The sequence below is a fragment of the Schistocerca gregaria genome, chromosome 4, assembly GCF_023897955.1.
Source record: "Schistocerca gregaria isolate iqSchGreg1 chromosome 4, iqSchGreg1.2, whole genome shotgun sequence".
NCBI lineage: Eukaryota > Metazoa > Arthropoda > Insecta > Orthoptera > Acrididae > Schistocerca > Schistocerca gregaria.
The window spans coordinates 687,067,711-687,092,787 of record NC_064923.1 but is presented as its reverse complement, the minus strand read 5'-3'; the positions used below and the strand labels follow the sequence as shown (position 1 = coordinate 687,092,787).

General features: G+C 42.6%; 1 protein-coding gene across 1 annotated transcript in view; it reads right to left on the bottom strand.

Annotated features, from left to right (window-relative positions):
• Nucleotides 1-24,866, bottom strand: part of LOC126267514 (hemicentin-2-like) — a 794,065-nt gene extending 769,199 nt beyond the window's left edge. The window contains exon 1 of the mRNA XM_049972813.1: nucleotides 24,430-24,866. Within this exon, the coding sequence (XP_049828770.1) occupies nucleotides 24,430-24,544 (115 nt within the window). The 5' untranslated portion in view covers nucleotides 24,545-24,866. The remainder of the gene's footprint in view (nucleotides 1-24,429) is intronic.
• Between the last annotated feature and the right edge of the window lie 211 nt (nucleotides 24,867-25,077).

Below are 25,077 nucleotides of genomic sequence, written 5' to 3'. Positions count from 1 at the left end.
GGCACCCGCCTTACCAACAATTAATTTTATATGATCATTCCACTTCATATCATTCCGTACGTATACTCCCAGATATTTTACAGAAGTAACTGCTACCAGTGTTTGTTCCGCTATCAAATAATCATACAATAAAGCATCCTTCTTTCTATGTATTCGCAATACATTACATTTGCTATGTTAAGGGTAAGTTGTCGCTCCCTCCACCAAGTGTCTATCCGCTGCAGATCTACCTGCATTTCGCTGCAATCTTCTAATGTTGCAACTTATCTGTATACTACACACCATCCGCGAAAAGCCGCATGGAACGTCCGACATTATCTACTAGTTCATTTGTATATATTGTTAAAACCATTTGTCCCATAACACTCCCCTGTGGCACGCCAGAGGTTACATTAACGTGTGTAGACGTCTCTCCATTGAGAAAAACATGGTGTGTGCTGTTTGCTAAAAACTCTTCAACCCAGCCACACAGCTGGTCTGACATTCCGTAGGCTCTTACTTTGTTTACCAGGCAACTGTATCGAAAGCCTTTCGGAAGTTAAGGGAAATGGCATCTAACTGGGAGCTTGTACCTAATATTTGCTGGGTCTCATGAACAAATAAAGCGAGTTGGGTTTCACACGAACGCTGTTTCCGGAATCCATGTTGATTTTTACCGATTAGATTCTGGGTTCCCAGAAATGACGTGATATGTGAGCAAAAAACATGTTCTAAAATTCTACAACAGACCGATGTCAAGGATATAGGCCTATAGTTTTGCGCATCTGATCGACGACCCTTCTTGAAACTTGGAACTACCCGCGCTCTTTCCCAATCATATGGAACCTTCCGTTCCTCTAGAGACTTGCGGTAGACGGCTGCAAGAAGAGCGGCAAGTGCTTCTCGAGACCTGTCGGTCAGATAATTTTAACTATCGATAGTACTTAGAGGGATTAATGTTTATAACCATGTTCGCTGCCAAAACGATGTGGAGAAAAAGCGGTCAGTAAGGCAGCATGGGTAATCGGAAAAAAAGATTGGTACAATACGGTTCCCGGTCTAAGAACCCTACCACAACAAAGGTCAAAATTTAATAATGATTGTGGTGTTGCCCACGCTGCTAAATACTGCATTTTCGAGCAAAAACATAGTTATGCGGCATGTGTCATTAGAGCACAGTTAATAAAGTCATTTCATGTAATAATGAGTAATCTAGGCACTCATCTTTTAGTGTTTCAAACACTGGTCTCGTTGTAAAATCATGGCTCAATAGCCGAAAATCTAGGTGGTGATGATTCCAAGCTCGGATGCAGAGGCCTAGGTTTTATTATGCTATATTCAAAAGTTTTGTAGACGCGCTTCACAAACCATTCTTCAAGATTAAACCTTTCAAAGTCAGCACAATAGTGATGTAAAAAAAAGTAATCAGCCCTCCGAATTTAAGTTACACTTCCTTTTTATTGCTTTTGTTGTAATATCACGCGACACACAAACATCACTTCACAATACAAAACATACTTGAAAACATCTTCGTCACAGTCACTGTTAAAGTTCACATTTTATAAACTGGCTACAATATGCGTCTTTCCAACATGACGTCCAAGACTTGACTTTTTCAAAGTCCGACCCTCTAACAACCAACCAATAATCGCTTATGCGCCCAAAAATCAGAGTTACAAGTACGTCAAAGATCATAGTGACAAAATAAAGAATACACTTAAGAATAATATCAATGCAACATGAACATATCGATGTATCAAAGTAACTCTACATTAATGAAATCAAATCTGAATGTTGTCTCAGAAATATGGTAACTACTTCTACAGAAACAGAGTAGAATATTGCTGGTATCGAGAGGTTCAGGTGAGGTGACGTAATGGTTACGTACTTCAAGTACCATTACACCGGGAACACGGATGATTTGGTCATCCTAAATAATCTCTAACACGTTTCGTCCCCCCTTTTCCTTGTCCCCCATCTATGCTTCACTGAGGACCACTAAAGCAGATAAAGGTAATTTCTTCTGTACTACTGCACGGGGAAAAGTCATTTACCTCCCCCCACCCCTCCTTTCAGAAGAGTCAAGAACACCGTCGAAGAAACTTACGGCGAAACGTGCTCCGAGTGACAAGGAATTTAGTTACGGAGTGTAGCTAGGGAACGGTGCGTGACGGCAGTTACGCGGGACTGTGCTCTTGTAGAAACGAGAAGCGTCCGAGCTGGTAGGCACGGAAGTAATTTTTCGGTCATCTGTCAGTCTTGCCACGAGAATCACGTGCCGGCAGCGCGTGAGCGTGCTGAGAGCAGGGGCGTAGCACAAGACAGGGGCGCGGCGGCCGCCTCTGGCCGGCTCTCCGGAGCGACGTGACTGGGGCCGCAAGCAGCGGCGGCGGGGGGCGGCGGGGGGCGGCAGGGGTCGCCAGCTGTCACCGCGCTGGACGCCCCCCACAACCCGCCACCATAGGTGCCTCCAGCCGGCCCAGTGCCTCTGCAGCTCTGAACACTATGCTTCCCAACAGTTATCGTAATCACAAGGAGTTGTACATGAAGACGGCTGAACGTAGCTTCCCACTGTGCAGCAGAATGCCGAGTGCCCTCAAATTGATATGCTCGATAGGAACTCGAACTCGATACTTCTGCCGGCCTGTGTGGCCGAGCGGTTCTAGGCGCTGCAGTCCGGAACCGCGAGACCGCTCCGGTCGCAGTTTCGAATTCTGCCTCGGGCATGGATTTATGTGCTGTCTTTAGGTTAGTTACGTTTAAGTAGTTCTAAGTTCTAGGGGACTGATGACCTCAGAAGTGACGTCCCATAGTGCTCAGTGCCACTTGAATCATTTTTTTTTCGATATCTTTCTCCTGGGGAGAGCACTCTTACCGCCATGGGTAACCACCACAGACTAACAACTAGAAATCAGAAATGAGCTCTGTATCCTATGACGTCACCTCCGAACGGTCGGACGATCGACTCGCCAGTCTCCGCCCCTGCCAATTTAACGAAATAATCGTCACCTGAGTCTATTGGGTACAAGTTGACTGCTCTCTCATATAAAGGAGAGTGACTGTCGAGGACTCCTGGCGCTGCTGCTACATACCCAACCGTTTATTATATAACAGTATATACAGGCTCGCAGGTAGATGGCATTCTCCTTGACTTCCGGAATGCGTTCGATACAGTTCCGCGCTGTCGCGTGTTAAACAACGTAAGACCCTACGGAATATCGGACCAGCTGTGTGGATACATTGAAGAGTTTTTAGCAGACAGAACACAGCATGTTTTTCTCAATGGAGAGACGTCTACACACGTTAAAGTAACCTCTAGCGTGTCACAGGGGAGAGTTATGGGATCATTGCTTTTCACAATATATATAAATGACCTAGTAGATAGTGTCGGAAGTTCCATGCGGCTTTTAGCGGATAATGCTGTAGCATACAGACAAGTGGCAGCAGTAGAAAAGTGAAGCGAAATGCAGTAAGATTTGCAGCGGATAGGCACTTGGTGCAAGGAGTGACAACTTAGACTTAACATAGACAAATGTAATGTACCGCCAATACATAGAAAGAAGGATCTTTTATTGTATGATTATATGATAGCGGAACAAACACTGGTAGCAGTTACTTCCATAAAATATCTGGAAGTATGCGTACGGAACGATTTTAAGTGGAATGATCATATAAAATTAATTGTAGGTAAGGCGAGTGCCAGGTCGAGAGTCATTGGGAGAGTCTTTAGAAAATGTAGTCCATCAACAAAGGAGGTGGCTTACAAATCACTCGTTCGACCTATACTTGAGTATTACTCATCAGTGTGGGATCCGTACCAGGTCGGGTTGACAGTAGAGATAGAGAAGATCCAAAGAAGAGCGGCGCGTTTCGTCACAGGGTTATTTGGCAAGCGAGACAGTTTTACGGAGATGTTTATCGAACTCAAGTGGCACACTCTGCAAGAGAAGCGCTCTGCATCGCGGTGTAGTTTGCTATCCAGGTTTCGAGAGGGTGAGTTTCTGGATAAGGTATCTAATATATTGCTTCCTAATTATACCTCCCGATGAGGTTACGAGTGTAAAATTAGAGAGATTCAAGCGTGAATGGAGGCTTTCCGGTAGTCGTTCTTCCCGCGAACCGTACTCGACTGGAACAGGAAAGGGAGGTAATGGCAGTGGCACGTAAAGTGCCCTCCGCCACACACCGGTGGGTGGCTTGCGAAGTATAAATGTAGATGTAGAACAGTAGAATGATTGATCGGTTAGAAGTGAATATTGTTCTGTTTATATATACATTTATATAGGTGTATTGTACACTATATTATGAGTATGCATGTGTATGTGTGTACGTACATCTTTTGTATGCGTATGTATATACACTGAAAAGAAACTAGTACACCTGCCTAACGTCGTTTAGGGCCCCTGCGAGCCCGCAGAAGTGAAACAACACGACGTGACATCGACTCGGCTAACGTCTGAAGTAATGCTGGCAGGAATTGACACTCGAATGCTACAGGGGTGTCCACAAATCAGTAACGGCACGAGGGAGTGGAGATCTCTATTGAATAGCACCTTGTTAGGCATCCCAGATATGCTGAATAATTTTCATGCCTGGGTGGTTTGGTGCCCAACGGAAGTCTTTAAACTCAGAAGAGTGTTGCTGGAACCACTCTGTAGCAATTCTGGACGTTTGGGGTGTCACATTACAATGCTGGAAGTGCCCAAGTACGTCGGCAGGCACAATGGGCTTGAGTGGATTGAGGTGATCAGACACGGTGCTCACGTACGTATCGTCTGACAGAGTTGTATCTAGTTGAATCAGAAGTCACATATCACTCCAACTGCACACGCCCTACACCATTACAGAGCGTCCACCAGCTTCAACAGTCCCCTGCTGACATGCAGGGTACTTCGATTCATGATGTTTTCTCTATACTCGTACACGTCGATCGGCTCGAAGCAATCTGAAAAGAGAGTCGTCGACCAGGCAACATGTTTTCCGGTCATCAACAGCCCAATGGCGGTGTTAACGGGCCCAGACGAGGAGTAAAATTTTGTGTAGAGCAGTCATGAAGGGTACATAAGTAAGCCTTCGACTCCGAAAGCCTATATCGATTATGTTTCGTTGAATTGCTTGCACGCTGACACTTGTCAATGGCCTAGCATTGAAATCTGCAGCAATTTTCGGAAGTGTTTCACTTCCATCATAGTTAACGATTCTCTTCAGTCGTCGTTGGTCCCGTTCTTGCAGGATCCCCTTCCGCAGCGATGTCGGAGATTGGATGTTTTACCGGATTCCTGATATACATGGTACACTTGTGGGATGGTCGTACCTGGAAATCCACACCTCATCGCTACCTCTGAGGTGCTGTGCCTCAGCGGTCGTGCGCCGACTATAACATCACGTTCAAACTCACTTTAATGTTTATATGTTTATAACCCGCCTCTGTAGCAGCAGAGTCTGCCACTTGAATTTGCTAAACATCTCCGTAACGCTATCACGCTTACCAAATAACAATGTGACGAAACGAGCCGCTCTTCTTTGGATCTTCTCTATCTCCTCGGTCAACCCGACCTGGTACTGATCCCACACTGATAACCATTACTCAAGTATATGCAGAACGAGTGTTTCGTAAGCCACCTCCTTTGTTGATGAACTGCATTTTCTAAGGACTCTCCCAATGAATCTCAACCTGGCACCCGCCTTACCAACAATTAATTTTATATGATCATTCCACTTCAAATCGTTCCGTACGCATACCCCCAGATATTTTACAGAAGTAACTGCTAGAAGTGTTTGTTCCGCTATCATATAATCATACAATAAAGGATCTTCTTTCTATGTATTCGCAATAGATTACATTTGTCTATGTTAGGGGTCAGTTACCACTCCCTGCATCAAGTGCTTATCCGCAGCAGATCTTCCTGCATTTCGCTGCAATTTTCAATGCTACAACTTCTCTGTATACGACAGCATCATCCGAGAAAAGCCGCATGGAACTTCCGACACTATCTACTAGGTCTGCAGAGAGAAGAATCCCGACTGTTGACACCATCCCAGACCCTGGAACCACTACTGCTCATTCAAGAATCTCCTCAGTTGCTGCCACGAGGTAGAAGCACCCCGTTCATGTTCCAACCAAGAAAAAAACATTGGCAGTACCAGGAATCGAACCCAATTTTGCTAGCTTGTCGAATTAAACTGGCGGGATGGCACTTTATTTATCCATATAAATTACGCGTTTCAGCAGAATGCCGTCATATGATCGAAATCCAAAGGAAAATAGATAGAGAATATCACGTCCAATAGCACTTAAACATACCGAGTACTCGCATAAGTACATAATACGTATTAATTTGTACTATTTGACGTACAAACTATATTGATTTTTTCCTTGCGTTTTTAACAGACGACGGCATCTCTAGAAACGTGTAATCTGTGCGTATATGTAAAGTGCAATCCAGACAGTTAACTTGCGATAAGACTTTCGTCATGGTCGCCCACCTCCAAAATGATCTTCTGTCCTGCTTTCTTTGTTAGCTATGTTACGTTTGGGAGCCAGGATCCCCGTTCGTGCTCCAATTTTAGAAAATTTTAATCCATTAGTACACAATTCAGAGAGAAGAATCCATTTTGGTGCCAATCACTGGGATGTGACGAATACATTCCCTCGTGGTTTCCTTTCTTCCAAGAACGTTAGTCATGGAAGATATGCGGGAGAATTTTTGTGAACTTTATGAATTGGAGAAGAAGCATGTCGGTACGGTGTAAGTGTGTGTGTGTGTGTGTGTGTGTGTGTGTGTGTGTGTGTGTGTGTGTGTGTGTGTTTGAGGCTGGCGAGGGGTGGTGTGTGCCTAGCCTGGCTAGCACACTTGGTTAAGAGCATAGCCCTCGATAGCCATGGGGTACAGGGACCATGTATCGACACGTTACAGTTCTGATCGGCAAGGGAGTTTCAAAAGCACACAGTTCGCTGTGGAGTGGAAGTTTCATCCTGGAGACAATCCGAGGGACCTGCCACACCCTTACTTCCAGGAGAGCTGGGCCATAAAGGTGTACAGAAGTGATTCGATGGGAAGTGAAAAGATATTACTGTCAGAAATAAAACTGTAACGCCAAAAGGCAATTTTCGTAAGTCAGTTGGATACCTCGGCCAGTGATAACAAAGCCCTGATAAGCTATGTTCTGGCTTCGAATCCATGTTCAGCACCCAGGGTTTACCTGTCAGGATGTTTCACATGTGAAGATGGCGTGATGGATGATATTTTGCGTAAGATGGCTAAAATAACTCGGATCGAATCTCCTTTGTCCCCGACCCTGCCTGCTATTACCTCCTCCTGCTACGACAGGACGTACGCCCTCAGACTACGTGGGGGCAGTAGCAAAGTGTAAAACATTTGCTGAACGTCAGACGTTTTGAACGCTGTGAATCATACGGAGAGGCCGCGTTCTCGCGTGGTCCGGCGTTGTCAACACCTGACAGACTTCAAAGGTGGCCCAATTTACTGCATTTATCCGAATCGTGCAATATGCAGATTTAGGAGCCGCAGTAGCCTGTTGATGAACCGCATATGCGTTTGAGGACAGGCAGGCTTCCGGTCGACCACTGACCTAACCAGAGAGTATCGCCGTCTTGTGCACCAATCGCATTGAAACGCCATCAGAAATGTGCCCGTCATCCGAGAGCAAGTAATGAAGTCCCTGCACCATCGTAATTCTGTACCACTAGTCGGAGGCTAGCCGCAGGCGGACTATGGAATTTCTGTCTCGTGTGTAGACTGCCATTAACACCGTAACATAAACGTCTGCGTTTGGTGGTGCCATTGGCGGGAACCATGGGTGGCGATGTATGGTGTCACTTAGTGCTCAGCGATGACTTACGGTTGTGCACTACACCGGGTAACTATCTTCGGCGCATATGGTGGCAACTGAAATGGAGTCTCATTCTTCCTGTGTTAGAACAGGCATAATAGTGTTACTTCTGGCCCCATCCTGTGGAGAGCCATCAGGTGTGACCTGGGTCACATCTGGCAGCGTCTGGAAAAGTCTGAGTTCACAACAGTACGTCACGGACATAGTGACGTTACCTCCAGATGTTGTCTATCCTGTGACTGTTTGTCGTGACATACTTCTCCACAGATGTCACGTCTATCTATAAACCATCTGTGTGATGTTGAGGTACTCCTCTGGCCAGTATGATCCCGAAATCTGCCTCCTATAGAACATGTGTGGGACTAGCTCGGACGTCAGCTCTATCATAGTTCCAGCATCCAGTATATCAAGGACCAGTTACAATAGTTACTGGCCAGCGTGCTTCATGAAATGATACAATGACTTTACAACATTCCCCCCAACGGAATCAGTGCGTGAATCCCGGCCAAACAGTTGGAGCGTCCTTTACAGTGGAGAAATATTCACGCACCTTGGAATAACCGCTGAATCAATACGAAGTTGTAGTACCTGTGTTATTCCGAATGAGATGTAAAGTTCCTTTGAACATGCATGCATGTCAAAGAAACTTTGCATCTTAATTCAGAACAACACAGACAGTGCAATATCGTATTTATCACACAGGAAAAGCGACTTTCAACTAAAATGTCACATATATACGGGAATATACATAGCGGACGTAGGAGTACAGGTTGTAGACGCATGGTTGACGGCATCTGGAAGATTGGGTATGGCCGTGAGTCGTGAACGTACAGCCAGACGATCAGGCGGTCGCGATAAGCGGGAAATCCGGGTTCGGGTCCCGTCCAGCTCAAATTTTCACTGTCGTCACTCCATTCTACAGTTGAGGGCTGTCCATATTCGCAATTGCTACTAGATTTAATGTACTGAATCCATACGTCCGGGGGACTCCATGATCTGAGAAACAGCTGTGATGACGTCACGAACCGGTCGCTGCGTGGATACACACACTGAAGCGCCAAAGAAACTGGTACAGGCATGTGCATTCAAATCAAGAGACACGTTAAAGGACAGACTACGGTGCTGCGGTCGGCAACGACTATAAAACAAAAGTGTCTGGCACAGTTGTTACAGCGGTTACTGCCGCTACAGTAGCAGGTTATCAACATTTAAGTGAGTTTGAACGTGGTTTTATAGTCGACGCATGAGCTATGGGGCACAGCACCTCCGACGGAGCGATGAAGTGGGGATTTTCTCGTACGACTATTTCCAGAGCGTAGCGTGAATATCAAGAATCCGGTAAAACATCAAATCTCCGACCTCGCTGCGGCTGGAAAAAGATTCTGCAAGAACGGGACCAACGACAACTGAAGAGAATCGTTCAACGCCATGCAAATGCAACCCTTCCGCAAACTGCTGCAGATTTCAACAATAAGTGTTAGCGTGCGAACTACTCAACGAAACATCATCGATATGGGCTTTTGAAGCTGAAGCTGAAGGCCCACTAGTGGACCCTTGATGGTTGCCCGACACAGAGCTTTACGCCTCGCCTGGGTCCGTCAACACTGACATTGGACTGTTGATGACTAAAAACACTTTTCAAATCGTATCGAGTGGATGCACGCGTACGGGTGTGGAGTCAACCTCATGAATCAATGGACCCTGCATGTCAGCAGGGTACTGTTCAACCTGGTGAAGGCTCTGTGCTAGTCTGGGACGTGTGCAATTGGAGTGATACGGAACCTCTGATTCGACTAGATCGACTCTGGCAGATGACACGTATGTAAGCAACCTACATCCATGTGCATTCAGGCGGACTTAGGCAGTTCCAGCAGGACAACGTGATACCCCACATATCGCTGCAGAATGGCTCCAGGAACCCTCTCCTGAGTTTAAACACTTCTACTTGCTACGAAACTCCCAAGACACGAACATCATTGAGCATACATGGGATGCCTAGCAACATATTGTTGGGAAGAGAGCCCCACCCCCTCGTACTCTTATGGATTTATGGTGTCAGTTCGCTCTAACACTCCTTCAGACATTAGTCTAGTCTATGCCACGTCGTGTTGCAGCATTTCTGCGTGCTCGTTGGGGGCCTAACACGATATTAGGCAGGTGGCTCTTCAGTGTATAAACAATTCGGTTTTCTGTGCTTGTTCGAGTTTGTAGCTGCTTTCTGAGAAGTTAAAGCTCTCATTGATACCTGCAGAATTGTAAGGCGAAACATTAAGCAGTCTTATTCTGCCTTGGACAGTCCCTTTATGCCCATAAAACAAATTTCGACAGTTATTACGCAAATACCGGCCGTGGAGGCCGGCATTTCATTATTAGACACTATATAGGTCTATTTAGAACCAACCATTGGTCTTTCCCACTGTTTGTCGACATCTGAATGCTACTCAGGAGACACATTCAGAATGAAGTTACCGCGTTCTGACTGACGAATGAGATACACGTAGTCGCTTCCTACAGAAGTGTTCTCTGCGGCCTGAATGGCAGAAGGAAGAAGACTGTAGCAGCTCACTTCTGTCTACGAGGCGTTCTACCGTGAGGTGAATTCCAACTTCCTGGGCACAAAGGCTGCAGGCCTCACAAAGGCAGCCGAGAGGGGGAGTGCTACTCAGCTAATGCGCGCCCGGAGGCTGAAGAATATGACCTTCCGAGGAAAAAGACAACGGCAGAAGTTTGCGGCCTGTGAACTTCGACAGTAACTGAGACAAATACAAGATTTAAAAATGGAGAAGCTTCTCACCAAGACCTTTGGTCCAACCACGCATTTGAATGGAATCAGAATTCAGAAACTTAGGCACTTATTTTGACATCCTCCACTTTTCGTTTTCTGCTTTTCGGTTTCCTCCATTTGTCTGTAGTATTATTACACTTACTTACTTATTTAACAATCAGTCATGGCGTGCTTTTATGGTAAAGCTGCTGGTTGTAAATATAGCTTCACACTGTTGGACCTCAGAAAAAATGTATTCTTTAGTGATGGATCAGTAGTCTGCCAGCAGATGATGAAAATGTTATCGGGTAAAGCCAGCGCCGGCAATCCAGTCGGGAACGAAAGAGAAGAAACGGCTGCGAGAAGGAGTCAGCCAATCGCAAGCTGACGACCTCCTTCCAGGACGACAACGCAACAACAGCGGCCTCTATGTGAAGCTCCGCGCGCGAATGGTGGCAGCCCATTTCGATAGCAGCCAGAGACAATGTTAGCCACTTCGTTGGGAATCTCTATGTAGCACAGATTTGTTTTTGCCTATTCTGAAGAAGGTTGATTGTTTTGTACATCGCCCATTGCTTGCGACATATATCAAAGTCAAGTATTGTAATTGACTTATTGTAATAAGACTCATTAATACGAGTTTTTTTATTGTTTGTCTAGCAAACCGAGTATGCAGAATTCCTAGACACGACAGAAAATATATTTACCGCTTATGCAGCTTGGCCTGATTAACGACTTAAAGCCCTCCATTACATGTGAACAGGAACAACATATATATACAAAATTACAAAACATTCCCAATAATAATAACAATAAAACAAGGATGACAGTGGTAATAATAATTGATACTAATAATAACAGCAATAATAATAATTATTAATATTATTATAAGCAATAATCCTTTATTAATTTCCATGCTCCTATTAATGATGACAGTAAGAAAAACCCGAGTAAAGAAGAAGAATACTGGGAACTTCTGGAAGACAAAACATAAAAATTTCAAAATCAAATGTTGCGATACTACTGGAGGCTTTTAAGGCACAAATACGGAGCGAAAAAACTTTTCGAAAAATAGTAGAAGAATATTCAGCCTATAAAAGAACAAAAAAAACTGGTACAAGACTAATTAATCTTTGTAAAACAGTTCAGTTGAGATTAACACCGGCGTCCTTCAAAAAATTGCCAAAATAAGCAAAACCATGTATGTCTCCAAATGTAATACCAAGGGAGTTCCAGTTAGATCACGTAGGTATCTCACAAATCTATATTAACGAAATCATGAATATAAAAGTAACAAGAATCATGGAATTTCCTTCTGACTATTATCTGACTAAAATTAAAATGAAACTTTTCCCAAATAAAAACAAAAAGATACAGCAAAAACTTATTAAATGTTACACAGACAGGGTGAAACTCACAAAACAGGCAATAAAACATTTTCAAGAAGAAATTAAAATCGCTAAATCGGGGAAATGAGAAGAATTGTTAAAAGAAATCAACAGGCAGTGAAGAATGCTTTTGGATAAAAAAAATGGAGAAGTAAGTTTCGTGGAATGAAACCTATGAAAAAGCAGTTGCAGAAAGAACAAAAGAGTGTAATAAATGGCAATATTCTGGGAATACTGAGCAACTTGATGAATTTAAAATCCACAGGAAAGGAACAGCTAGAATAACAAAGAGTGGTAAATGATCATCTGGGGAGTCACAACTTCTTGACGTACAAAGCAGATTTGTTAGAAATAAGTCCCGGAATTTCTGTCAGATGTTTGAACTTGTAAAGGGCTACCAAGCTCCAAGAATTTTCTTCAGAGATGAAACAGGCTTTAACAATACCCAGAACTGTGAATCATAAAGAGAGTAGTTTCAGCAACTTTTGAACTGAAGAGAATCGAAGTGTAAGCTAGAATTTTCAGACCTTCATGAAACCACAGAAACAAATCAACCACCTACAGCTTAATGAATTAGAAAAATCAACAAATACACTTAAAAAAACAAAACCAGTGGAGAAGACTGTATTGCAGCTGAACTTATAAACTGGCCTGAACAAAAAATTGTGACTAACCTCAGATCAAATTTAAAGAATTACGTGAAACTGAGAAAAAATAAGAGACTGGAAATGGCTCTTATTCGTCCTTTGCGTAAGAAAAGTGATAATAGTAGTGTAAATAACTAGAGGTATATCTCTTTTACCAGCGGATTGTAAAATATTTTCTACTATATTACTAAACATGGCAGACGCAACACTTGATAGCCATTTGAGAGACTATCAGAGTGGATTCAAAAAGTGCAGATTGCTCAGAACAGATTTTCAACCTAAAGTCCATAATCTCTCACAGAATTACAAACTCTAAAGACGTAGTTGTAACATCCTTTACATCACATCTATGGTCACAAATTGTTATGTCATCAGACTACCGGTTTCAGTCTATAATGGGCATCGTTAAATCTGTTTTATAAAAACATGTTATAATATACTGGAGCTCTAGTGGTATGTTAGTACACGTTTTTTATAAAAAATGATCTGAAGATATACATTATAGCCCGAAACCGGTAATCTGATGACATATAAATTTGTGACCATAGACCTCAAGTAAGGGAAGTTTATTCTACTCGTATTTTCATGCCACTGTTCAATTCGCGACAATGTCGTAACTTGCGGAACTAGTTGTAACATTTATACATTTTAAAAAGGCATTTGATTTGGTTTATAGGCAAACACTAGATAAAGTGATCTAGGAATTTGGCATTAAATCTAAACCAACATACCTTATTCGTGAATCGCTCATAGACACCAAATCAAATGTAAAGTTTCTGGGTGAAATATCTAAGACATTCAAAATAAAAACTGGCGTAAGGCAAGGTGACGGCCTGTCTCCACTCCTCTTCAGCTGTGTCCTGGACATAATACTAGGACAATACTAACGAAAACTAAAAGAACATAAGCTATCACCAAGAAGACATGGGACTAAGAACAGAGGCAGTAAAATCCACTGACTAGCATTTGCGGATGATTTTGCCATTATTTCTGAAAACCTAACAAATGCAGAAATACAAATTAATCTCTTAAAAGGAATAGCCAACAAGGCACGTTTTAGAATTTCTGTAGGAAAAAAAACGTTTATGAGAAACTTAAAAAACCCTAGTAACAGAATTGGACAGATAAACATTTAAATATTTCGGAGAAATGATTCAAGAAAATGGCCTAGAAAAATTCACTCTAGACGGAAGAATACGTGAAATGGAGACAGCATGTGGTGTAACCACGAACATTTACAACAAAATATCTGTGTCTAAAAATGGAAAATGTAGCACAACAACACAGTAATGAAACCAGAATGTCTCCAAATGAATGTTTAGTGTTGAATTACAAATTACACCAACTTGAAGTCGTAGAAAGAAGAATCATACCAAAAGTATTCGGTCGGCTAAGAAATACAGTGATAAATAAATTAAGAAGAGATGAAGAAGTATGTAGCAACGAAGAAAACCCAACTGAAACGCTACGGAGGAGGCGACTGCTAATTTCTGGTGCTTTATATAAAATTAACGCTAACAGGTTAACCAATCAGATGTTTAAATATCTTTGGGCCAAGAAGTCAACAACAGCCTGCAATCAAGAAGTTAGGAAAGTTTGGTAAGAGCCAACATCAGTGAAGGTAATGAAACAGAAAGAGAGATTTTTAAGAAAGAAGTGTTAGAAATGAAAGGATTCCAAGGCAGGAGGGGGAGATGACAAGATCAGAATGGTCTGAGGGGAGACAAAGGATACATAGTGAGAAGATGAAAGAATACAGAAGGAGGAACATAGATGAACAAGGGAAGAAACATTGAAATTGGTGCGTGGTCCTTAAATGAGCCAAGCGGAGAAAGAAGGAAGGGCAATTATAATGATATAAATTAGCTTAGTGTACTTCAAACCATTATCAGAAGCGGAAGGGATACAGAAAGAGGAGAACATTGAAATAACAGGCCGGGTTTGTGGCCGAGCTGTTTTAGACGCTTCAGTCTGGGTCCGCGCGACAGCTACAGTCGCAGGTTCGAATCCTGCTTCGGGCATGGATGTGTGTGATGTCCTTAGGTTAGTTTGGTTCAAGTAGTTCTACGTTCTAGGGGACTGATGACCTCAGATGGTAAGTCCGATAGAGCTCAGAGCCATTTGAGCCCGTTTTTTGAAATAACAATGACAGTGGCTGTTCTGAAACAATAGAACATAAATAGATAATTCTAAGGGGCTGCACAGAATATGGGAGAAATGGCTATTGGGATAAAAGTTGGACAGTTAGCTGTCTTTTGAAGTTTGGAAGGACTTCAATATCTTTGATATTTTGAAAAAGCTTGTTCCGAGGTCGGGTCCTGATAAAGAAGATTATTTTAAAAAATAACATGGCAGTGTAATGTGATAGTACAAAGAGAATTTTACTATGTTGAGAACGAATATTTCTGCTGTACTGTACATATAGCAGTCTAAGAGTTGAAGACAAGTAAGAGGAATGCAGTGATTGAGAACACGATGGAGCAAACTTATATTACGATAGTTTCTACGTTTATCGGGACGTAATCATGATCATTGTATATAGGCTAGAGCGATATGGTCTACAAGGGCGTACCTACATTTCTGTGTGAAAATTCCTAAAGCTTTTCAGATGAAACAAACTTTATTATTATTACATGTTTATTCTTCATGTCTACTTATGTATTTCCCAACATATTCACCCTGGCGACGAACACGTTTCTCCCAAATAGAGATCAGTTTCTCGATACCGTCTCTGTATAACGATTGATTTTGTTTACGGAGCCACAGTCCCACCTCTGAGTGATCCCAGAAGCGTTCTCTAAGCTTTGGGAACAGGTGAAAATCGGATTGGGCCAAGTCGGGACTGGATTGAGGATGATCGGTGGCAGTGAACCGCAGGCATCGGGTTGTTGGAGACGTCACAGCACTAGTGCGTAGTCTGGCATTGTCTTGCTGAAGAAGTTGGTGCTCTACATGTTGACGAACCATCGAATTCGTGCTTTCAGTTTTGTGAGTGACAACATCACGCCGTTCCTCACGCACCGACGTAATTACCCTACGCACTGCCAAGTTACACGAACAGTTCGGATTCCTCAAGCGGCAGAAGTTTGCAGCTTGCGTCAACGTATCACGGAAGCCGATCGAGTTATGTGCATGACGGGTAATGCCTCGACCGACATTGAGAACAGAACAGAATAACAAACGAGTAAGCATTACTTTACAGCATAACCGAGCAAAAAGCATACGTCAGAGATGCGTGGTACTCAAGCATTCATAGACGGTTCCAGGCAGCGTGAGCGAAATGACGCTGACACTTTATTACAGACAGCAGTTGTGTCTTCATTCCAGCCTGATTAATGGTCCAATATTATCCAAAAGTTCATTCCAGAAAGAAGAAAAAGCTATTTCTGAGCCGTTTAGTATTAGTTGTTGAACAAATTCTGTGAACTGAGGGGTAATAAGTCTCTTGTGAGTGACTGAGGTTGCTTGCGTCTTAGATTTGTTAAGTTTTAAATCTACTTCCTGCGCCCGCTATGACAAGACGGTAAATCGGCATTTATATGCTGGAAGACTGTGTACAGGTTTCTTGGACTTGCACTCAGATATAACTGAAGGTCGCTAGCGAGTAGTAACATAGTAAGCAAGTACGTAAAGATTAAATCTGTGTGCCGAAGCGAGACATGAAGTCGTGATCTTTGCTTTTCGCAAACAAGTGCTCTACCGACTCAGCTACCGAAGGATGACTCAAGACCCGTTCTCACAGCGAAGCTCTCCTACAAAACATGCAAGACTAGTACTCGCGGAAGAATGAGTAGGACGGAGACACAGTACAGCCACAGCCTGGGGCATGTTTCCGGAGTGAAACTGTCACTCTGCAGCTTTTCTTCCAGCAGTGCTAGTCTCGAAAGCTTCGCAGGGGCGCTTCTGTGACGTCTGGGAGGTAGGAGATTAGATACTGGCGGAAGTGAAACTGTGAGGAGAAGTTCTGAGTAGTGTGTTGGTAGCTCACTCGGTACAGTACTTGTCCACCGAAGTCAAAGTTCCCGAGTTCGAGTCTCGGTTCACCACAAGGTTTTAATCTGTCAGGAAGCTTCATATGAACGCACACCTTGCTGCAGAGTGAAAATTGCATTATGATTAAGTCCGTCCCTTAAAAAAGACATTGAACGGTGGACGAGAAACGAGGACGGACAGCAGGCAGATGCGGACTTTTTCACTCAGCAGGAACAGTGTTTTCCCACATAGGTGTCTTCAAAATGGGGTGTCGGTGGGGCGATTACATCAGTATTCGCAGCTATTACGCTTGATTGGCATACCGATTCAGGACTGTACGGCCTTCGAACGGAAACTCTTTGATCGCTCCTTATATACCAGTCTCCAGCCTTTCAATGGCCAGCATGAGCGCAGCTCTTTACATCGCAATTGTGACATTTCTGTTCTCTCTAAGAACTTTGAATTTCTTTCCTTACATACCATGAACGATTTCTTAAGTACATTAGAGTTTTGTTTCCAAATAATATGGTGTAGAAAAATGGTTTAACATATTTTCTAATTATTCTTCTCTGTGTTGTGAGTCGATACTTCTGGTTTTCTATTCTTTGATGTTTATTGGGTCTCTATCGGAATAATCCTGTTCCACAACTGTACACTTCAACGGGTTGTTGTAGTAGTCAGTTCGATCACTGCCCTAGTGCAGTTTTCCGCTTTCGTCTATCCTGATAAATTTTTTGTCTAATTATAACCGGGGCGACATACAGCTATTTAAATCTGTTTATTCAAATTCAGAACTCTCTCTACAGTTTTCACCATCCACACTTGCCTCCCTCCACACGCCTCCCCATATTTAGTCAAGTTGTGTCTAAAAGCTCTTCTCTTCGTAATTCAACTCCCTATCTCTTCATTCGTTATCCCATGTAGCCATCTAACCTTCAGCATGTTCTGGTAACACCGCCTTACAAAATATTTTACTTTCTTCATGTCTGCACTGTAAACTTTTCACAAACGTACAAGACTATCAGGAAAAAAAATACTTAACACATAAATTAATATTCAAAGGTATCGCATTCAAATGGTTCAAAAGGCTATGAGCACTATGGGACTTAACATCTGAGGTCATCAGTCCCCTAGAACGCAGAACTACTTAAACCTAACTAACCTAAGGATATCACACACATCCATGCGCGAGGCAGGATTCGAACCTGCGATGTTCCAGACTGAAGCGCCTAGAACCGCTCGGCCACACTGGCCGGTGCCTCAATTTTATGTCTTAATTTTTTTTTTTTACCGCCTTTAGTTATCTGGTTGTCCAAGTTACTAACGTCTTCAACTACTTTCAGCTTCTAATTTTCTAACATCGTTCCCCCACAATCGTCTTTCTTAATACTGATACCTTACACCCGATATTGTTTTCACTATCTTATACGTTCGTTTCAACTATCTTCAAGGTCATTTACTACCTTTGGTAGAATTACAATGTCACTGGAAAAACTCTAATTTTTCTTTTATATGTGTAGCGCGTGACGGCATTTCGCGAAGTATCTTCAGTGTTGATGCACCGTAGGTCCGACTTCCTGCGAGAATTAAGCTAAATGCAGCGAGGAAATAGGGTGGTGGACAGATGTGCGCTATAAAAGTAGTGTGCGACAAGTTGAGAACTTGGCCTGCACGTGAGGCGTTCTGGGATAGCCGAAGCAGTTAAGGCGTTCGTTCACGTAAAGAGGGATAACTGGGTTCGACTTCCGGTCCGCCACTGAATGATTTCAGTGCCCCCATATGACCGACATCGGTATTTCTGTTTCATTACAAACACTTTCCGTTTGTTTTCCCTGTACTGCAACTCCTTTTACAAATTTCTCGGTAATTTAAAGCGTGAAGTATCCAGTCCGGGTACGTGATATAATCCCCACACAGATCCAACACTGTAGTCGATTGTTCTCAAATCAAATTCTGAAAAAGAACGTAAACGTAATAAGAAGTGAAATCAATTATATGAAACCGGCTGCTGTGGCCGAACGGTTCTAGGGGCTTCAGTCCGGAACCGCGCGACTGCTACGGTCGCAGTTTCGAATCCTGCCTCAACCATGGATGTGTGTGCTCTCCTTAGGGTAGTTAGGTTTAAGTAGTTCTACGTTCTAGGGGACTGATGACCTCAGATGTTAAGTCCCATAGCGCTTAGAGCCATTTGAACCAATTATATGGACAACGAGAGCGAAATATGTGTAATTGCTGCTTCTGCAAAACGTACAGCATAAAGTAAAATATTCGAGACGGTTAAATTGGAAAAGTTAGAGTTCGTACTACGTCCTTTGTTCGCAGAAACAGAAAATACATTAGATATTACAACACCGGCACACTTATAGTCTACCGTAGAACGTAAATATGTACTTGCAACACTTGAACAAAAGATGGCTGCGTTAGGAAGAGATTACGCTGCTACTAGAGGATGCACCAATCTGGGACTTTGTCGAGCCACTATTGCATGTAAGAATAATTACATGACATGAGGCACTAGCAGAAAACTTTCTGGCAATATCCCAAATGCGCGCCAACATTTCGTGTGTCCGTTCCGCCAGCCGGATTTATAACCTACGTAGCTCCCGCGTTAGTAAAGGGCCGTAGGGAAATGGCACAGTGCTTCAGACTTTGTACTTGCATTTAGGAAGCGCCCACTTCAAATGCCCGTTACTCACTTGGTGTTCCGTGGTGCACGAGAATCATTTCTGGGTATTGTTGAGATCAGTAACACAAGCACATTTCTCTAACCGTTCTTTTTAAAATCCAATGATCTAGACATCCAAGAGACTAAAAATTCCACCCTTTCTTTCATATTATGTAGTGCAGAAAGTGGCTGCTGTTAACTGGCGTGCCTCAGTCTCGACACTTGCACCACTGCTGTATTTGCTGGCCTTAAAACCACTTAACTCTGCTGACAAGTTAATACAGCTTGTGCGACTGGTAATCGGCTGGAAGTGAGGCCTCTTGCAGGCTGTACCTGCCACAGGGGATGATTTTAAGCTTCGGAGAACCCCCGCCCCGCCTCCTCCTTACTCCCCCTCACTCCGTTCCGGACACCTTTTGACGCAATTAGAGTGAGGTAATGGACAACGTTGTCTCGTAAACAGATTAAAACTAGTTCCTATCCCGTGGTTACGCCTTAATTTGTCAACCAGTTTATCTTAATAATGAAGCGAATGCAACAGTTAACTTCCTCTCAAATACTCCTTGTTGGGACACATTCTAACAATTCCCACCTCGTTGAGAAGAGCGAGGTTTCCTCCCTGCTTCAGACATAATAGTGGAAACAAAACATAGAAGGAAAATCTGTCTCATCCATCTTCTCTCATCTATTGTGAAGACGTAAGTGTAGGTGTTTCGATGGCGCAGTTCATATGAGACAAATACACGATTTTTAGTCTTATAACAAGGTATAGTTTCCTGTTGTGTCATTAATTCATTCCACACATGTGGAAGGATGAATGCATGTACATTACTTCAATAGGCTACAACTGTGATAAATCACACGTAGACCTCCTATTGCACATAACGTAATCAAGTCAGTGGGTCGAATGCACAATACAGGACACTTGCAATCTGCCTTGCTTGCGTGAAATTAAAGAAAGAAAAGAAAAACCTAGGTTGTTATTTTGACCTAAAGCACAACAATCTAATTCCGTGTTTTGTGTCAAATTTCTACAAACTGATGTTCTTCATGCCTTCGCAAATACATTGCAAACGACTTGTGCTACTCATCAATCACGGCTTAAGGTATGTATATATAACCTAGTTTTTTTTTTCATTCTTTCCTTTTTGTGCTCTCCTAGGGCAGATGCAACCAGATAAGGATTGTGACTTTCATGCGATATGTAATTTTCATCACTTTTTTTCTGCCGCAGGACTTTTTCAGCATCTCTGTTAACATACATATTTCTATCATCTTCATAAAAATGACGTGTGTAACGGCTTCGTTGTATTTGTGTATGGGAATGTATCTTCACCTTCTTCTTCATTCGAGCTGTAAGTTAATGGGGCAAACTACGTAGCACCCTGTTATCGGTCCAAAACCACGCTACCTCCTAGATGAGATAAAAGCTGTTCCAGCTTTCAATTCGGTAGCTTACATGATTTCAATATGTAACAGCTCTTTTAAACCCTCTCAATAATACACCGTTGTACTGTCAACATCTTTCAAGCTTTCTTAATCCGCAGTTTTCTCTTTCTTTCGGCTCCATTGATTTTCCATTCATTGTCTTTTACAGTTCCTTTCCCGTATTATTGTCACTGTTGATTCGATTAATTCCGTACAGCTGTCATGACATTTTGTTCTTGTATCGTTACTCCCATTTCATAGGAAGATCATTTTAAAAACAATTCAACAATCTTATTCAACATATTGTAGAAACAGTAAACAATCGATCAGTTATAAAATGGAAGATTTATTAAAACGTCTTTACCACGGTATCAACGTTTATGAAAACTTCTTCTTCAGAAGGAAATATTGACAACTGGATTACATGTTGTGGCAAGGGTACTTTAAATTATAGCCTAAAGGCGTCAGTGAGATATAAAATTTTCTCCTTCATAGAAATTGAAAAATCGACAGCATAGTTCTTTTCATTTGGTATTTCCTCACCAATGAAGTGGACTAGCTGTAGGTTAATGAGGAAATACCAAATGAAAACAACCATGTTGTGCAGTTTAAATTATTATGAAGGTGATATTTTATATCCGACTGACGTCTATAGGCTATATTTTAAAGTACCTTTGCCAAAACGTGTAACCCAGTTGTCAGTCTCTTCCTTCTGAAAAAGATTTTTCATAAACGTTTGAAACCATACTAAAAGAGTTTTAATAAACCTTCCATTTTGTAACTGGTCGGCTATTTTCCATTTCTACGAGAAGATTTCGTCCGACGATTCCTGCTTCAGCCATGTAAAAAATTTTAAAATCCCATTTATAATAGCAGTGTAGTTCATTGCTACAGCAATTTTCATTATTATTATTATTATTATTATTATTAGCCCAATATATGTAATTCTGTAATTATGTTTCGTTAGGTGTGAGTTAAGGCCTGAAGACGCTAACCTTGCAAGTAAAGAAAGATGGATGAATTAAACGGCATCACGGTCACATAAATATCTTCATAGTATTTTGAGTCTGTATGTAACAGCTATATGACTTTTGCATATTAAATCAAGTAATTCATTATGTACTTAGACATAGTGCAGAGTGGGCTAGTAAAACGTTTATTAAACAAACATTGTATTCATATTAATCATCGTGTGTATGCAGTATGATTAAAACGATAGAAATTAACGTTTCATACAACACATCTACAGAAGAACAATAATGGTCGCGAAAACTGTTACAACTTTGTTTGTTAACGATTGAATTTCAATTTTCTTTGAGGTGGGTAGAGTTGGAGCATCAATTGTTTTGGGAAAGAGAGGGGTAACAACAGTTCATGTTCTTGAGGAGAGTATCACAGTAACTGGTTGAAATGATAACCCAATACCTGTCAATATAAAAAAAAAAATTCGACTGCCACAGGCTACAAATGACTACGCGACTGAAAAGCAACCTAGTACCATATACACTGCATTATCTCAAAAAACGTATATTTAAATTTCATGTAAGATCAATTTGGAGGTATCTCTTAGTGGGGTGGGACCAATCTAAGTGGCTAAGTTCAATCACCTCCTTTCTGATAATGAATATCTGGCAAGAACATATATTTATAAACTGAAATACTTCTGATACTGCTGAAAATGCACCACACTCTGATCACATGGGCTTCATGTGAGAGTGAAATAATCTTCAGCAATTTACTGCTGTAGTTGCATAAAAGTATTTACTATCACCTGTTACTATTTCGCAGATGCATTACTCGTGTTCACTTTTACGATTGTGCTTTCGTTTCCTCAGAGACATTGTATCAAAAATGTCCTTCAGACCATTAATATTACAGAGAGAAACTATACTCAACGGTAGTAAGGAACTTTCGATATTCCGAAGATATATATCCAGCATCAGGAATGAAAAGAGTTGCAATCGTTTTCACATTATTTTTACCACTATTTACGTCGTCAACGTGGAAGTGAATGATCGTTGTAATACGTCGCCACATTATGTTTACTACTATTTACGTCCTAAATTCGAAGCGGAATGATCTAGAGAGTTCCTGGATGTTTCAGTACTTGAAGTGCCACTGAAAACTTGTGAGGATACTACCACAATTGCGGTCTCTTTCAATTCTCTTCACATTACTGCCGGCTTTACTCCACTGAAATGTGCATCACGTACATAGGTGAAGTCATAACTCAAGGTTTCTATTTCCTCCAGAAACAGTGTTACCTTTTATTGAGTGTGTTTTTTTACTCTAAGTAAATGTTTTCAAAACAATGTTTGTTAAAGCCCTGATATTTAAGTAATTATTTGATTCGAGCGGCACCGTTTAATGTGTGGAATGTACATAATTACTTTACCCTGCTGTATAGCATTTCACTCATTAGCAAAAGCAGATATCCTGCTCATCGCATCCAAGTATCTACTAGACTGCATGATTTCAGTCTACCTGTTACGTGAATTATTACGGCCAAAACTTAAAAGATAAAATTGATGCGCATGTGTAATGCTTTAGTCAATATGGCATGGGTCATTTAATGACACTGGGGAAGAACATCGTAACGTCTGATAACTGACAAATCACGTGCATTCCGTAGTAATGTATGTTTTAGGAACGTCATAAATCCTAAAAGGAGGTCGTTAGCAAACACTGATGCCCCTCTCATGGTAACCCATAGATCAGTACTAAAGCAGTGTACAATATATGACGTAAATGAAATTTGCTCCGTGCTCTAATAAGTATACCTTTCACTTTCTATCGTATATGAATGGTGGTAAGAAAATTTCAGCGGCTGGTCCCGGCGGATGTTCGAATCCTCTCTCGGGCAAGGGTGTGTGTGTTTGTCCTTAGGATAACTTAGGTTAAGTAGTGTATAAGCTTAGGGACTGATGACCTTAGCAGTAAGGGCTCATAAGATTTCACACACATTTGAACAACAAAATTTCAGGCTTTGTTTCTTTAAACGTAAAGCAAATGGAGCACAGTATTCGTACGTCTCGGTCACATAGAATTACATTATTACCTCGTTTCGAATTGATAACACTTTCATTAACTTAGTCATTGTGACATTCCAACTTAGTATCGATGTATATATGAGAGATACACGAACTTTTTAAAGTATATACTTTTAACCAAAAAAAGGTATATGGCTATATTTCCATCAGGCTTCACTCATTCGAGAGATTCCGGTGAATAGCCTGTGATACAGCAGTAACGTTTGCACTGAATTGTTATGAATAGTCATCGTTCTCCAGACTCAGTTTGAATAAGGACCTCGTTACCATAGTCCACAGCAATGTCAAACAGTACAATGGAAGTAAGGTATTGTCAGTAAGAGGCAGAGTGGATAGTAGCAATCCAAATCCCATAGTTCCATAATGGGTAATAGGCACAAACTGCTATGCTACCATCTCTATTTCCCTTCCGCAGTTATTTCCTTATCTACAACTGCTTTTTGCGAATTTGCGAAATAATTGTTTTTCAGGCAAATTTATTGCCACTCAGCAAAAGGGTAACTTAATAGGTGAAAGATAAATTGAGACAATTCAACATACATGGAATTTTAAAGTGGATAGACTATAAACGGACGACTTAAAGATGCACTTCCGGGAACAAATTAACGAGCATCGAAACGCCCTCTTTTTGCGCCGCACGTCCGCATATATACTACACAGTGGCAGCGAATGTGGTACTCACTGTCTTTAGCCGCTCGCGCTTCGCCCGTGGCCAGCAGCAGGGCTATGGCGCCAGCCAGCACTTTCCACAGCTCCGACGAGGCGGACGCCGCCGTCGACGCGTGTCCAACGCCCATCGTCTTCTGCTCCACGTCCTACTCCGCCGCTGCCGGCTACCCGGTCTCGCGAATCAACTCACCAGGGCCGCAGCAGTAACAGAAACACACGGCGGGTGGCAAAAGGCGCGTCGGCGGGGACACCGTCGCAGTGGACCTTGTTCGCCGTCCCATACATCGCGCTGCTAATTTGACGGTAGATGTGAGGAACGGCGCACACGCGATCCGAGCAGCTGCAGCGTCAGTTACAGTGAAAGTCTTTTTTTGTTTTGTGCCCCCGTGACGCGCCCGCAGCAGGTTGGCGGGTGCCCTGTGGGCAGGAGGCGGCGGCTCCGGTGGAACTGACGCCGACCGCCGCGGCGCGCGCCCCGCTCAACGCAGTCGCCTGCGAGCCAGCCGGAAGGAGTGGCGCAGGGCGCATGCGCGCAGCTGGGGGCTCCGCAACTCTGCTGCGCCTGCCGGCGGAAGCGTGCGTGCGCGCAGGGGGGACCACCCCGGACGCTGGCTGGGAGAGGGGGCGGAGGGCGCGTGCCGCGATGAAATGACGCGGTCCT